The following is a 15,743-nucleotide window of genomic DNA, read 5'->3' as shown; positions in this document are numbered from 1 at the left end:
CAAAGTTGTGACTAAACTGGATATTTAGTTGACCAGGAATCAAAATTATCCCAGAGGACCCAGCACCTTTAATTGCATCCTAAGTAAACAGTTCAGGCATAATCATCAAGGTAGGCGGTAGGGGGGAGATAGGATCCAGAATTCCAGAAGATCTAAGACTCTCGGAGAGTAAGGGATGCCTTCAGTTACAAATACTCAAATTCTGGAAAACAATTTAAAAGTAAAAATGCTGGAGTTTAAAACATTTTAATTCAAATGAATTATGTTTAGAGTGATGGAGCAGTGGAGTTCTGAACCTAATATCAGTGGGATGTTTGCTTACACGCGGGGATAAAAATTAAAGCTGGATGTTGGTGATGCGGTAGTGACAGCTGGGCATCCACAAAACCAAGACTGTCATTTTTATGTGTCCTTCAGTCATGTTCTTTATTATTTAATGTTCTCTGCATTCAAATGCTTCTGTTATATTAAGAAGAATTAAAATGGGCATTATCAGATGCAGAATCTATTTTAGCCTGTAGACAAGTTCAGAAGTAGGTATTCTATGCTGCAATTCTATGCTTGTATGTAATTTTATAGCAGGGGGTTAATACACTAGAAATACTAACTTATAACATGGGATTTCTCTGGATTAAACATTAGCTCAGTGGTCAGGAGAGGCACTGAAGTCAATTCTTGGTCTCAGAATTTAAAATTTGGGGAGTATTTTTTTTTAATTTTGGAACTCATTTTTCTTCTTATTAAACATGAAAACATACTGTGTCTTTCAGTTTTTCTCAGGTTTGATTTACCATAGATATAGGTAATTTGAAAAATACTTTTGAATCTTTGAAATGTAATTTTTGACTTTATTAGAATTTACTCCTCTGAATTTTATATGTAAGACACCTGCTTTATTTCTTTGCAAACAAATGCAAGACATGCATATGGCTGGTTCTAATTTGGACAGTCTGAAATGCCAGAGTACATTAACAAAGTCCTGTTGGGCCCCAGAGCTTCTGTGATTTACTGTGCTGTAACACCAGGGTGATCTATCATAATCATAGTTTTAAAAGTTAAAAACAATGTACAGGTTGTTACTGAGAGAAAAGGAAGTAGTATTCTGCAAAGTACATATTCTTGCCAGCTGTGTGTGTGTGTGTGTGTGTGTGTGTGTGTGTGTGTTTTCCTGTTAGTATTCTCCAACAAACCCAGAGTCTTCATAAATACTAGTGCTATACAACTGAACTAAACACCCTGCTTATATGATTGTTTAAAATCCAAAATAAAACAATATATTTTAACAATTGGACTTAGCCCTTTAGAGCGAGTTTCTCTGGCATTCTGATAGTACTACTTTGTATGGAAAGTTAATCATTTTTGGAGGGCAAATTGTTTAGCCTAATGACTCTTCACTTTTCAAAAATAACTCCTCACTGTGGAAAATATTTTCAGATAGGAATCATCAAAACACGTTATAGCTAACTATATGTTAGAAATAAATTACCTAGATATAACGTAAAGTTACCCATGTTGCTGCTTCCTTATCCTAAGAGATACATTCAAGGGTCGTGTTCCTTAAACGTCCAGTCTCATCCAAGTAGAAGCAATTCTTGATTTTTGTACTTTGTGCAGCTTTTCAAGAATGTGATATGCCTCACACCATTATATCCATCCTATAAGGTGAAACCTCATGAATGCTGAAGACTCATTTCCAGTGAGGTTCACATACAGCTGGAACAGGGAGAGCGGCATCTTCTGTGTTCACATGTATGTGGACATGCATGCACATGAGTGGGATGCTGAAAATGTCAGCTCTGTGTACAGAAAATATAGAGAACAGGTTTCAACGTAAGCACATCGTCTAACAAGGACTAATAAGCTCATCTTGACAGAAGATTCTTCAGTGCATGTCTTCTGAGAGCTTTAACATTCTAACCAATTGTGTGTCTTCCTGTAACTTTTCTTTGAGGGTGGGTGTTGGAAAGGAATAGGAAGACATTTTGAGTCCAGTTTTTCATATAGAGATGTATTGACTTTAATAACAGATTCTGCAATTATAGGAAATTTTGATATTGACAAGCATCTTTCATGACCAAGAGTGACTTGCTCGGATGAGGAAAAACATGTCAATTTCCAAAAGATAATCACGTGAGCAAATGCAAGTAAAATCCTCTTGTGAGGTTTGGTTTGGTTTGGTTTGGTGTTTGGTTTGGTTTTGTGGATGTCTGTCTTTTTGTTCATGCTACTCCTTGATTATTTTGTTTTCTTAAGGGATATATTTTTTTACAGACCAGCAACAAGAAAATAAGAAGGTTATTGGTCAACATTGTATTTTGAAGGTGAAATAGACTCTGGAGAAATTCTGCAAAAATACAAATTTACAAGTCATAGAAACTGGGTAGGGTTTTCAGTCCCTAAAACAAATGTTGATTCTTTAAAAGTAAAGTCTAATTTGAACCATTTGGTGCAGTCACGGTATGAATGAGGAGGTTTCATTCTGCCTACAGATATTACAGTTGTTACAGCTGGCCTCCTGGAAACCTTAGCTTCAAAAGCTAGGCAAGCAGTCCCATAAAAGGGCTCTGTGTGACCAGAGAGTAGTATAAGCTTTGTTTACTTACACAACCAAACTGCTCTGATGTATGTTGTATATACGAGGGGTACATCTCTCGTAGGCAGTACCCAGAAGAAATAGGTTTAAATGTAAAATTTACTAAAACAAATGAGCATGCCAAGATTCTTTCCCACATGACTTCAAGTGTTTCTCAGAAATTATCACAACACTGCTTAAAAACTTTCCCTAAGGAGTTCCCAGAATCTATTCAAACAGAATTTTTTTGTGTTAGCATTTTATCTTCCCGTTTTGTTTGCATGCATACATACATACACTTAGACACACATATACAGACATATATACACACAAACATTGGTCCATGGCCACTTACAGATGCCAAGTCAAATAAATTTGTGAGATAAACATAACTTTTTTAAAAGGGAGGTGGATTGGTTCTGAAGTATCAGAGTCCCCGGAATAGCTAAGGTTTGAGGCTAAAATAAGAACCTAAAAAGTTGGCTTGGCATTGGAGTGATAGTTTGACATGAAGTATTTTCTTCTAACATGTACGTGCATCCTTAGTTTTAATGACCTATGGTGAGTCTCAGGAGAATGGAAGAGTACTGAAAGTTTGTGACTATTTAAGCTGTTTTTTCAAAGCTGTTTGTGGTGCTCAAAGGCATGTGTTCCTCAAACTGCATCTCAATTGAGAAAATGTCCCTACAAGATCCAACTGCAAGGCATCATCTTAATTAGTGATTGATGAAAGAGGGTTCAGCCCATTGTGGGTGGTGTCATCCCAGGGATGAGGAAACTAAGAAAGCAGGTTGAGCAAGTCATGGGGAGCAAGCCAGTAAGTAGCACTCCTCTATGGCCTCTGCATCAGGACCTGCCTCCAGGTTCCTGTCCTCTTCCTTCAGATAAGGATGTGTAAGCCTTTTCCTCCCCAACTTTTTTCTCTTTTTTCGTTTTTCCCTCCAAGACACCAACCTTACTTCATGTATAAAGTTGGAGGCATGTCCCCATTTGTTTGATTCCAGATAATAGTCTGAACTCACTGTATTCACCTCTTGTGAAATTCCTGGGTTGTGTTCTGACACATTTAAAGATGAGGCCAGCTTGAAAACAAGTGAAAAGAGTATCTCAGTGTGTCAGTGTGAGGTATGTGTGCATAATCCATGCCTAACACACTCTGGTATTAGCTCTGTTGACCAGAAGTCTCCAATGTTCATGAGTATATTGCCATTGATAAAAATACATAGAGAGTGTTTACCCTGACACAAATAGAACTTTCTAAATTCCTGTTTGAAAGTCAGTGGAATGGTTCAGTGGGGCAAAGTTCTTGCTGCCAAGCTTTGAAGACATGCCCTCCCTCCCCAAAATTCATCTGGTGAGAGAACCAGCTGCCTAAGTTTTCCTCTGACCTACAAATGTGTGCTGTGGCTTACACATACCCAGACATAAGCATCCATCTACAACATAAGTAAGTCTAGAAATTAGTGCTATATCACTGTAAGTTCATGACTAGAAGATTAACAAAGGATGTCTTTGTTGGTAAATACTTATATAGAAATTTTCGTATTTAGTCCTCATATCACAGATTGCTTTACACAGTTTACTAATAGAGACTAGGAATATGTATGTTTGTATAGTCATGGGATAATTTAGGAGACAGAAATTTGTATATGTGCGATGTTACAAAATTTACATAATTTAACTATAGGAAATTCACCAAGTATATGTGAATATAAGGTTTAGCTAAATATACAATGTGGGCAGTCACTAAAACACACACTTCTTTCAGAACATTATCATCACCTCAGAGTTACATAATGCTGTGTTCAATCAGTTCCTTTCCACATCTTCAGTCACTGATAACCATAATCACAAGTCTGTTTTTGTAATCCTTCTCTTCTAAATTTTCATTCATTGCATTAGGATAATATGCATCCATCCGGGATCTGATGAACAATACTTTGCAAAGTTATCTGTGTTGTAGAATGTGCTGAAAAGTTATTACTTTGTATTTCTCTGTAGCATCATATTGTACAGCTTGTTTCCATTTACAGCTTAAACCTCTAGAAGATGTGACACAGTATATAATGCAAGTTGTATGTGGCATTCTATCTCATTAGTTTTAACTTAGGAAAAACTGTTACATTTTACCTGGTAGGGTGTACTTAAGCGGCCTTGAAATGCCATCATTTCTTTACCTTCTGTCTGAGGTCTACCTCTTGCCTTGATACTTGTATTAACCTGAAAGAACATGAACATTTTATCGCCATTCGAAGCAGGTCAGGAATACTAATTGCCAGTATAGTTGCGATGAACTCTTCTAATAAAGCATGCCATGCAAATCTAGACATGAAGTCAAAACACATTTCCCAAAGTTCCCATTTTGTTGTGAGGAATAAGCATCCCTTAGAGGTTTGTGTCATTTACGAGTCTAAACATACAGAAAAGGACAACCTATTTTCAGTTTTTAGTAACCATTAGAGGATTTTCTTTTATGACTTACATTTGACTTGAAATTTCTACTTTTTTCCTATTCTGTTAATACAAAGAATGACTCATTCTATTTATATGCTCACATTAAAAATGTTTTATTAACTATTTGAGAAACTTACGTGATGTATCTTGATCATGTTCATTACTACTTTATCCACCCTGTAACGTCTCCCTAATCTCCTCTCATCCCAGATTCATGTCTATTTGATTAAGTTCAATAGCCTATCAGCTTCCGTTTGTGTTACACATCCACTCCTTGGTGTGGAGCCATCCACTCAAGTATGGACAGTCTACAAGAAGCCACAGCATTAAAGAAAGTTGACTCTCTTTCCGAGGGAAGCCCTTAATTGTCCAGTGCCCCTCAGTTGCAGGGACTCAAGAGTCAGTCTCTCTCTCTCTCTCTTTCTCTCTCTCTCTCTCTCTCTCTCTCTCTCCCCCCCCCCAACCCCCATGCTCCAGTGTTGACTTGCTTGATGTGTAGGTCTTGTGAAGTGAACCACAACTGCTGTGAGTTCATGAGTGCAGTGGTCCTGTCATGACCTGAAGACAGTGTTTTTCTTCAACTCTTTCTGATTTTTACCTTCCACAGACTCTCCATCTCCTCTTCCACAATAGGCCTTGAACTTCTGGAAAGCGTATGATACAGATTTCCAGTTTGGGCTGTGTATTCTACAGTCACTTATTTTCTGTATTTGACCAGTTGTAAATTTCTGTGTTACGCACATATGCGCGCGCACACACACACCAATCAACTAGACAAAGAAAGTTCTCTGATGAGCTCTTGAGAACTGCACTAATCTAAGAGTAGAGAGATAGGAATTTATTGGCCAAATTTACAGAGCCAAGCATGTTTTTCTTTCTCTGAAGCAAACTTTTAACCAAATCAGGAAGTGATTGGTTACCTCTGTAATGGTTATGCCACTAATGCACCCATAAGCCTGTCTTTCCTAGCTAGTCATTATGGCAGTTCACAGGGTTAACATGGGGTAATGGTGATAATATTGATAACATTTCAACCCCAGCAGCCTACAGAACACCTTTCAGTACTGTAAGAGCTAGCAAGCAAGAAGCTTCATGATCAGTAACAACTTTTACTTTTCCATGTCCTATGACATGAAAAGCTCTCATAGAACTGAAAGGTGTTCCATAGGCTGCTGGAGTTGAAACATTATCAATAACATCACCTTTATCCTCGTGTAAACCCTGTGAACTCCCAAAATGACTAGCCATGATACAGGCTGATACAGAAGCCATGGAGGAAACTAAGATCCACATATGAATGAGAACATGAGACATTTGTCTTTCTGGGTATAAAATTTACATCCTACACATCTCATAATGTCATCTTTCCAGATGAATAAAATTTAGTCACATGTAGCCACCACATTTTCATTATCCATTTATCAGTTGATGGATGTCTAGGCTGTTTTCTTGCCCTAACTATTGTGAATAGAGCTATGAATATGAATGAGCATGTGTCTCCATAGAATGGAATAGATATTCTTGGGTTTATCTAAGAGTGGTATATTTGAGTCATATGGAAGCTCTATTTCTAATTTTCAGAGAAAACAGCACATTGATTTCTATAATAGTTGCACTAATTTGCATTCCTACAAACAGTATACAAAGGTTCCCTATTCCCTACACCCTTGGCAGCATTTATTGTCTTTTGTTTACATGATCCTAGGCATTTTGGTTGTGGTAAGATGAGATCTCAAAGTACTGGTTTTAATTTCACTGATTGCTAAAGATGGCAGTCTTTCCTACTGCTGCTCTCTAGTGTAACTTGACATCAGGAGTTGTGATAGCCTCAGCAGTATTTCTAGTGCTTGGAAATGCTTTGGTTATCCATGTCCTTTGTAATTCCATATGAACTTTAAGATTGTTTTTCAATTTCTTTTAAGAATGCCATTGAAATTCTAATGGAGATTTCAATGACTATATATAGATTGCTGTTGGTTGGATAGTCATTTTAACATATTAATTGTACCAGTCTTTGAACATGGAAGGTCTTTCCATCTCTCATATCTTCTTCAATGTCTTTGGTGTCATAATATTTGCATTCTATAAGTATTTCACTTCTTGGTTAGATTTTTTTCAATTATATTTTCTTTAGGCTATAGTGAATTTGATTGCTGCCCAGATTCCTTTCTCAGTACTGCTTGCCTCTTAACAATGTATGCAATGCCGAGTGAGTATGCTTTCCATATGCACTGCATTTGGTGTGGCCCATAGCCTTCCATGAACAGGAAGAGAACAGTCAGTGGTCTGCGGTGAACGAATGTGAGTTCATTCTTATTCTGATCTTTAGATCATGTGGTAGTCCATCCCAACACCACTTAGCTGGTCTCTCTTCTGACTTACTACAGCCTTACCATCTCTGTTGTCCATCTCCCCAAATGACATTAACCAGCCAACCTACCATTGTACCTGAAAACAAATCTTGTAAGAGGCTGTGTGGAGAGTGTGAACGTGAACCCTTGGCATCATGACAGCTAAAACCAAAATGTTTAAAAATCATTCTTTTAGGCAGGGCATGGACTTCAGATACAGAGCACTTCTTACTTTACTCAATACCTTGGGTTTAGTCCCTGTAATAAAAACAAACAACACCAAGAAACACTCTGCAGATCTATTTTAGAACAGATGGAATATCTAAGGAATATGACATTTTCCATGAAAATAATAGGATGTCTTTTCATGGAACAGGGTTAAATGTTAATATTTTATTAACTTTAGACTTTTCCTGAGCCTGATAAAACAGGTTTTTAATGCTTGACTAATGGTTTCTCAACTGTTTAAATTAGTAGTCTAGCCAGTTATTTACAGAAATCCAGTACTTATAATCATACCTTACATTTAACTAACAGTGCAAATCATATTATCATCTTTTTTGTAAATATCATTTCCCAGTCTAATGAATTGGAAGTCAGTGAATTCTGGTTACAAATAGAAATAAAGGAATTGATTCACCAACTAGAGGGGAAGTCAGGAGTTCAGTTTTATACTTAGACCTTAATGAATCCATGTATAAGACTGGTGTCATGTTGCGTGTTTGTGAGTGTGGCAGTAATCTTCCTATGTCTACCTCCGACTGAATTTTGCTTTTCTAGCACTCATCCCACTGTAGTATCTCATTTTTTATGACTCTGTTCACTTGAGAAAGTTTATTTGATCGTCTTTACTTCTCAAACATGAAAGCAGTCTAGTTTTTCCTCCCAGTCAGTCTTGAATCAATATTTAAATACAATAAAAGTAAAGTACTAATAAAAACTCATGCCTGTAGTTACTGTGATAGAATTAAGTTGCCCTAAAAGTTTTCAAATGGTTAATAGCTGTTTTAAATTACCTGCAGTTCATTTTTCAGTGTTTATTTTTGTTGTTGCTGTTGTTTGTTTCTTTGTTTGTTTATAAAGCCTTCAGGTTGACATGTAAATCAGTGGTTCTCAAACTATGGGTTGTGATGCCTTCAGGGGTTGCATATAAGATAATCCTGCATATCAGATATTTATATTATAGTTCACTACAGTAGCAAAATTACAGTTGTGAAGTAGCAGTGATATGATTTTATGGTTGGGGACACCACAACATGAAGAACTGTGTTAAAGGGTCACAGCATTAGGAAGGTTGAGGACCATTATAGATTATTATAAAATATTCTGGCCTTAGCCATGTAGGAGAGTCACCACACTAGACAAGGTATACTTCTGTCCCATAGAGTTTCTCTAAATGGTTTGCTCATTACCAGTGATGGCTTTTTCTTCTTCCCTTAAGCCAGCTTATCCATGAATATACTAAAACAAGGAGCGTATAGACTCCCTATACATACCTTTCCTCCCAGATTCTATATTTGCAAATATGATAGTTACTAGGTAATATGATCAAATATGAATGAAAACTTCTTGGGAAATATCTAATGTAGGCCTTTATATTGCTGGGATCCAGAGGATACATTGACCTCCAGGAATTTGTGGTGTTCTTCACTCTATTTATTAGTAGACATTATCTTGTATTTAACTTTACAGTTAAAAGTTACTTTTTGTGTCTCAGGCTCATAGCAACATAGCTTTAATGATATAGCCTCAATTTTGGCAGAGGTAGCTACTCAGAACTAACAGAATTCTGAAAGGTAGTTGGTTTAGAAAAAGCAGCAGGCACTGTAGCAGCCAGGAATAAAAATAAGCCATGTAGAATGGCTATGTACCATGGGGAGAGTTGGGAAGATGGGAGAAATAAGGTGATGGTAGTGGTTTTTTGATGATGGTTCATGTGGGTTGCTATGATTTCTGTGGCTCATTTAATTCCATGGGCTGTGGTCTGTGAATGTATGTTGACCTGTAGTTTTAGGTTCAGGATGCCTGGACAGAACTTGGAGAAGACATGATTATACACTGCTCAGGCTGGGGTTCCACCTAACAGAAAAGAGCAGTCACAAGAGGCGAATGATAGCAAGAATCAGTGGTATAAGAAGTCAGTGCAGAGTTCTAGATAGCCTTGTTCTACAGTCTACCCACTGTCCTGACTAGGTAGTGTGTCACAGAGTGGTGTTCACTGAGTACTGCAGAGACAGACAGTGAACTGAAACATCAGAATTTTGGCTTCAAGTCTTGGATTCCAAGTTCTTGGAACCTTACAAGAGGTCTTACTATTCACTTGTGATTTCTTATCTGTTTCACGTTCCTCATACTCTGGATATGATCATGATGGCATGAAGGTGAGTGGTGCTGTCAATGAAACAGTACATTTAAAAATCACAGTTTCCTTGTTTACCTTCCTTCAGCACCATCATTTCCTTCTGTTCCCCACATCTCAAAAACGGAGGCTCTGAGTAATATCAGTGGTTATTAGTGCCATTGTCTAGTAGCTATTGCAGCCCGTGGCACTATATGCTTACTTTAAACGGAGAGTATGTTAGAACATATCATCTTATAGGCAATCATTTCTATGTATTTAGGAAGAGACAGACGTTTGGACAGTTTTCATAGGAAAGGATTTCTATATGTGCTGACTATATAAATTGATACGAAGAGTGGTATACAACTACCATAGCTGCTTTCATAAAGCAACTCAGATAAATATAGATAGCCACTCATTCACACTAGCTATGATTCCAAATATGACGGTGTCCAGAGGGAAGTTTATATCCAAAGGCTGAGGATAGACTTTTCTGTTGCAAAAGGGGTGAAGGTTCCTTTACCTCATGCTGCCTCCCTAGAGTGACATTACATGGAATCATGACATAGTTGTTGAAATGAGGGAATCAAGGTTGATATACTACTGTTATCACATATAGAGTCTTTCTGCATGTTTTGCTACTTTTTCCTCTAATGTGTTTTTTTCTAGTCAAATATCCCTAGGACCACACAATTATGTCTTAACCCCTCCTGCCTATAACTGTTGTTTCCAAAGAAAAAAATTACAAACCATTCATATCATACTTTGAAGAGTTTTATCTAGTATCTTATAGACTACCTCTCAACTTTGGGTTTTCTGATCCTTTCTCATGATTGTGTTGAAAAAGAAATGTTTATAAGACCACCCTTGGCAATCACCATATGCCACCAGGAGTACAAGATGCTGCTATGTCTTCCTCCATTGATGTTAACTTTGATCAGATTCTCGAGGCAGTGCCTATTACATTCTTAGTGTCAAGTTATGATATTTGTCTTTGTAATTAATAACTGTATTGTCATTTTAAAGTTTGTTTTGGTGCTGAACCTAAGACCTCACACACACTAACCAGTTTCCTACAGCTGGACCACATCTCCAGCTCCTGCAACACCATTTTGTTTTTCTAAAAGGTTTTGTGCTTTCTTAAGCTGATGGTCAGAGTTGGAGCAAGTGTCATGCACAGAGGGCTGCAAAGATCCCTGATCCTGGTGGGTCTAAGAAACGAGGCCTTAAAAAATCCACATAGTCATTATTTAACTGTTTGAATAGATTTCTCTCAGCCCATGCTAAAATGGATTGCCTGACATTATGCTGCAGGATTTTTAAGACCTACCTCCAGGCAGATCTCATAGTTACTAGCAAAAATGAAAGTGTGAAATGCTTTTTAATGTATATTTAACAACACATAGTCTGATGGTGCTGATGTGTAGTCTCTATGGACTTCCTTTGCTATCAGAGGAGGATGCTGCCAGACAACTTTAAATGTTTATTCTATCTAAAGCCATCACATGCTTTTCAAATATCTATTCCTGTCCTTTACACCAACATCCTAAAATGTCATATACTGGCAGAGTATCTCACATGTTAAATGGCTGGTTTAAGGGGAAAGGTGCCATTTACAAGTCGTATTTCCTTTCCTCCACCTCATGAAAACCTACCCTCAGCCAGGATTAAAGCGCAGCCATCTTTAGAAGACAATGTGCTTTGGAGTGCTGCTGTTATGACAGAGAAACGCTATTTTACTGTTTTTTTTTTTTAATTCCAAGATTCACATAACTCCTACTTAATGGAATATCTGTCATTGCATCTGGTGACATGCCTGCTTGAATTGAAGAAGTACATTTCATGAACTTGATTCTTTCATATGTGTCGTTATTTAATGAAGATTAGGGTACAATTTTTTTTGTTGCATTTTTCCTAGGCTACGCAGCAAGAGTTCACATCTTATACTAATATATGCTAAATAGTTGCATGGTATATAGATCATTGTTGTTAAAATGGCAGTACTGAAGGCATTTTAGATCACAAAGCCCCAGTGGTCTGCATTCTGTTTGCTCTGACATTATTAAACTCAATCTGTTTCTATAACTGTGACTGTAATTGCTACATTTGCATGGCAGGAAAGTTTGCTTCGTGCATTAACTTTTCTAACGCTGCTTACATGTTGCTTTCTGTTCTTGCTCTCCGCGTTTCATAAACTGGCAGAGCACCTTCAGTTGCATTGAGTAATTATGCACAATCAATAAGTTTCTGTATTTGTCTTTGTTGTTTCTTTGATGTGGCCTGTAGGACGCTGCTGGCAAGGTACTGGACCGCTGGGCCATCATGTCTCGGGAAGAAGAAATCATCACCCTTCAGCAGTTTCTGCGGTTTGGGGAAACCAAATCCATCGTGGAGCTGATGGCAATTCAGGAGAAAGAAGGGCAAGCCGTGGCTGTACCATCTTCAAAGACAGACTCGGATATAAGGACTTTCATTGAGAGCAATAATCGCACCAGGAGTCCTAGCCTCCTTGCTCACTTAGAGAACAGCAATCCTTCCAGCATCCATCATTTTGAAAACATACCAAACAGCCTTGCATTTCTGCTTCCATTCCAGTATATAAACCCCGTGTCTGCCCCACTGTTAGGGTTGCCGCCCAACGGGCTGCTTTTGGAGCAGCCGGGGCTGAGGCTGAGGGAACCGAGCATTTCAACTCAGAATGAGTACAATGAGAGCAGTGAATCTGAAGTATCGCCTACACCATATAAGAGTGATCAGACGCCCAATAGAAATGCCCTGACTAGCATCACTAATGTGGAACCCAAAACCGAGCCAGCATGTGTCTCCCCCATTCAGAATTCTGCCCCAGTCAGTGACCTAAGCAAAACTGAACACCCAAAAAGCTCATTCCGGATTCACCGTATGAGAAGGATGGGGTCAGCCTCCAGGAAAGGAAGGGTATTCTGTAATGCTTGTGGGAAGACGTTCTATGACAAAGGGACTCTCAAAATTCACTATAATGCTGTTCACCTGAAGATTAAACACCGATGTACCATTGAAGGTTGCAACATGGTCTTTAGTTCCCTTCGAAGCCGGAATCGCCACAGTGCAAACCCCAACCCCCGCCTTCATATGCCTATGCTAAGGAATAACCGAGACAAAGATTTAATCCGGGCTACATCAGGAGCTGCCACTCCAGTCATAGCAAGTACAAAATCAAATCTCACACTCACGAGTCCTGGCCGGCCCCCGATGGGTTTTACCACCCCTCCACTAGACCCCGTCTTACAGAACCCTCTCCCAAGCCAGCTGGTATTTTCTGGGCTAAAGACTGTACAGCCAGTTCCTCCTTTTTATAGAAGTTTACTTACTCCAGGGGAAATGGTGAGTCCTCCAACCTCCCTCCCAACCAGTCCCATCATTCCGACCAGTGGCACCATAGAACAGCACCCTCCTCCACCCTCTGAGCCAATAGTGCCGGCAGTGATGATGGGCACTCATGAGCCCAGCGCTGACCTGGCACCTAAGAAAAAGCCTAGGAAGTCAAGCATGCCTGTAAAAATTGAGAAGGAAATCATCGACACTGCCGACGAGTTTGACGATGAAGACGACGATCCTAATGACGGCGGGACCGTGGTCAATGACATGAGCCATGACAATCACTGTCATTCCCAAGATGAGATGAGCCCAGGCATGTCCGTGAAGGACTTCTCTAAGCATAACAGGACCCGGTGCATTTCAAGAACTGAAATAAGAAGGGCTGACAGTATGACGTCTGAGGACCAGGAGCCCGAGCGGGACTATGAGAACGAGTCCGAATCCTCAGAGCCTAAGCTCGGTGAGGAATCCATGGAGGGGGATGAACACCTTCACAGTGAGGTGAGCGAGAAGGTCCTGATGAACAGCGAGAGGCCCGACGAGAACCACAGCGAGCCGTCCCACCAGGACGTCATCAAGGTAAAGGAAGAATTTACAGACCCCACTTACGACATGTTCTACATGAGCCAGTACGGACTATACAACGGTGGCGGGGCCAGCATGGCTGCCCTGCATGAAAGTTTTACATCGTCTCTGAATTATGGAAGCCCTCAAAAGTTCTCCCCTGAAGGTGACCTGTGTTCTAGTCCAGACCCCAAAATCTGTTATGTGTGCAAGAAGAGCTTCAAAAGCTCCTACAGTGTGAAGCTTCACTACAGGAACGTTCACTTAAAAGAGATGCACGTCTGCACGGTGGCTGGGTGCAATGCCGCCTTCCCCTCTCGTCGAAGCAGAGACAGGTCAGTAAATCTCCATTGGCTCCTCCTGCTGAGGGTGGGGGTACAGTTCAGACAAGGTTAGATGTTTGTGATGCACTGTAAGGACCGCCATATTGACCATGTGATCACTAGACTGCCATGCTCATTGGAGGATTTGTGTTTTCAGTGCTTGTTATGATTAAGCATGCAGAATCGTGCCATCTGGTAATGCATGCCATCTTTCTCTGTGTATGTGTATATGTATGTTTCCATGCATCTAGGTGTGAATACGTTAACAGTACACAGTTCCTTAGAAGCCACAGCTTCTGTCATTCATATATGCTTTGCCTTGTGGCTTTTAAATTAAACCAATATATTATCTTCACACACACATATTTATCCAATATAGAAACAGAAATTTACGGATGGAAAGAACCATAGGTCCAGGACATCGAGACAGCCTGCATTGCCGTAGGTATAACCAGAAATGTTACCATTCCTTACATGAGTATTTAGTGTGTTCTTCAGTTCTTTAAGAATCATGAAACTATCAGAAGATGAGGCTGTCTGGTGGTGTGGATTTCTTTATTTCAACTCCATAGTATCTTTGGGTACATCTCTCAAATGTAGTCTGCCATGGGACTTCACCAGAGAAGTGGGGACATGCCTAGGTAGATGCTTTAGGATCAGTTAGAATATATTATGTACAGCCCTCAGATGACCTCACTCTCAAGTTATGTAACCATAAGCAGAAGCGGCTGGTCCTAAACCTACCATGTTCGTCATTAACTCCGTTAGAGTATAAATGGAATGTCAGGGGGCAGTCATTGGTGGGCAGCGAGGTGATCCTTCACTTACGGAGGATGAGCCTTGGAGCAAGTCTTTGATATCGTGCCCCAGGCCAACTCAGATCCGACATCTCCCAATCCTTCCTGCTTCGAGGGATGTATTATTTACACTAACTTTTTAATATTTTCAGATAGAGTCGTATTTAATAGTAGTATTTTATATACAGAAAAAAAACAAACAAAGTAAAATTGATGACTTTTCCAAAGACCTACCTACCATCCTATTCTTGAGTTTCTTTGTTGGTCTTTGATGAAGCATAAAGTAACGAAAGTCCCACTGGGACTGATGTGGCAGTACATCCTGTAATCACAGCACTTGGAGGAGCTGGGACAGACAGGTAGACCCCAGTGTGGACTAGCTTCTAAAACACTGTCCTGACTTTAAGTTATATATAACACTGCAAGGCAGTGTTACCTGTCTTTGAAACATTTTTATATGGAAGATTTATTAATGAATATACACATTTTTTTCTTTTTACTGACACAGAAGGGGCCAAATTCTATTCTTTTAATGATTTCCTACCTCTACTATTCTGGCTCTATTTTTAAAAGGGTGTGTGTGTGTTATGTTATTTTCAATTCCAAGCTCTCACTGAGAGTTTCAAGGAAGTCCAGATAGTATACCTATACTTCAGTACTCTCACCACACATTCCAGAATTGTAATAGTATTCTTTCAGATTTCAAGCAGTATGTTAGTAATGATAAGGTTAACGCATTGAAAATTTTTCATTGAAAAATTTAAACAAATATAAAAGACTTCTGAGAACTTGCATAAAATATTTATAAAAATGGAGTGTTTGAAGAGAAGCCAACATTTAAGCTTATTTGCATGAATTCCTTTCCCATTTTAGTTTGCTAAAAACATCACAGTTCATAACACTGAACTAAATAGCTAAGGATAAGATAGGGATCCAAGCCTGGTGCTTTTACTAATGAAGAGTCACTAGAAAGCACAGGTTCTC

The 15,743-nt window shown here is 39.1% G+C and overlaps 1 protein-coding gene across 20 annotated transcripts in view; it reads left to right on the top strand.

The window, feature by feature from the left end:
* Bnc2 (basonuclin 2) overlaps window positions 1–15,743 on the top strand; it is a 409,226-nt gene that overhangs the window by 370,363 nt on the left and 23,120 nt on the right. For 10 of the 20 annotated variants that reach the window (XM_017320205.2, XM_017320209.2, XM_017320204.2 and 7 more), the window contains 2 exons: window positions 12,005–13,974; window positions 14,342–14,407. In XM_017320205.2, the coding sequence (XP_017175694.1) occupies window positions 12,005–13,974; window positions 14,342–14,407 (2,036 nt within the window). The remainder of the gene's footprint in view (window positions 1–12,004; window positions 13,975–14,341; window positions 14,408–15,743) is intronic. The other 10 variants (XM_017320212.2, XM_030253553.1, XM_030253552.1 and 7 more) reach the window with 1 other exon arrangement.

Source organism: Mus musculus, chromosome 4 (assembly GCF_000001635.26).
Source record: "Mus musculus strain C57BL/6J chromosome 4, GRCm38.p6 C57BL/6J".
NCBI lineage: Eukaryota > Metazoa > Chordata > Mammalia > Rodentia > Muridae > Mus > Mus musculus.
This window is presented reverse-complemented; position numbering and strand designations above follow the sequence as displayed.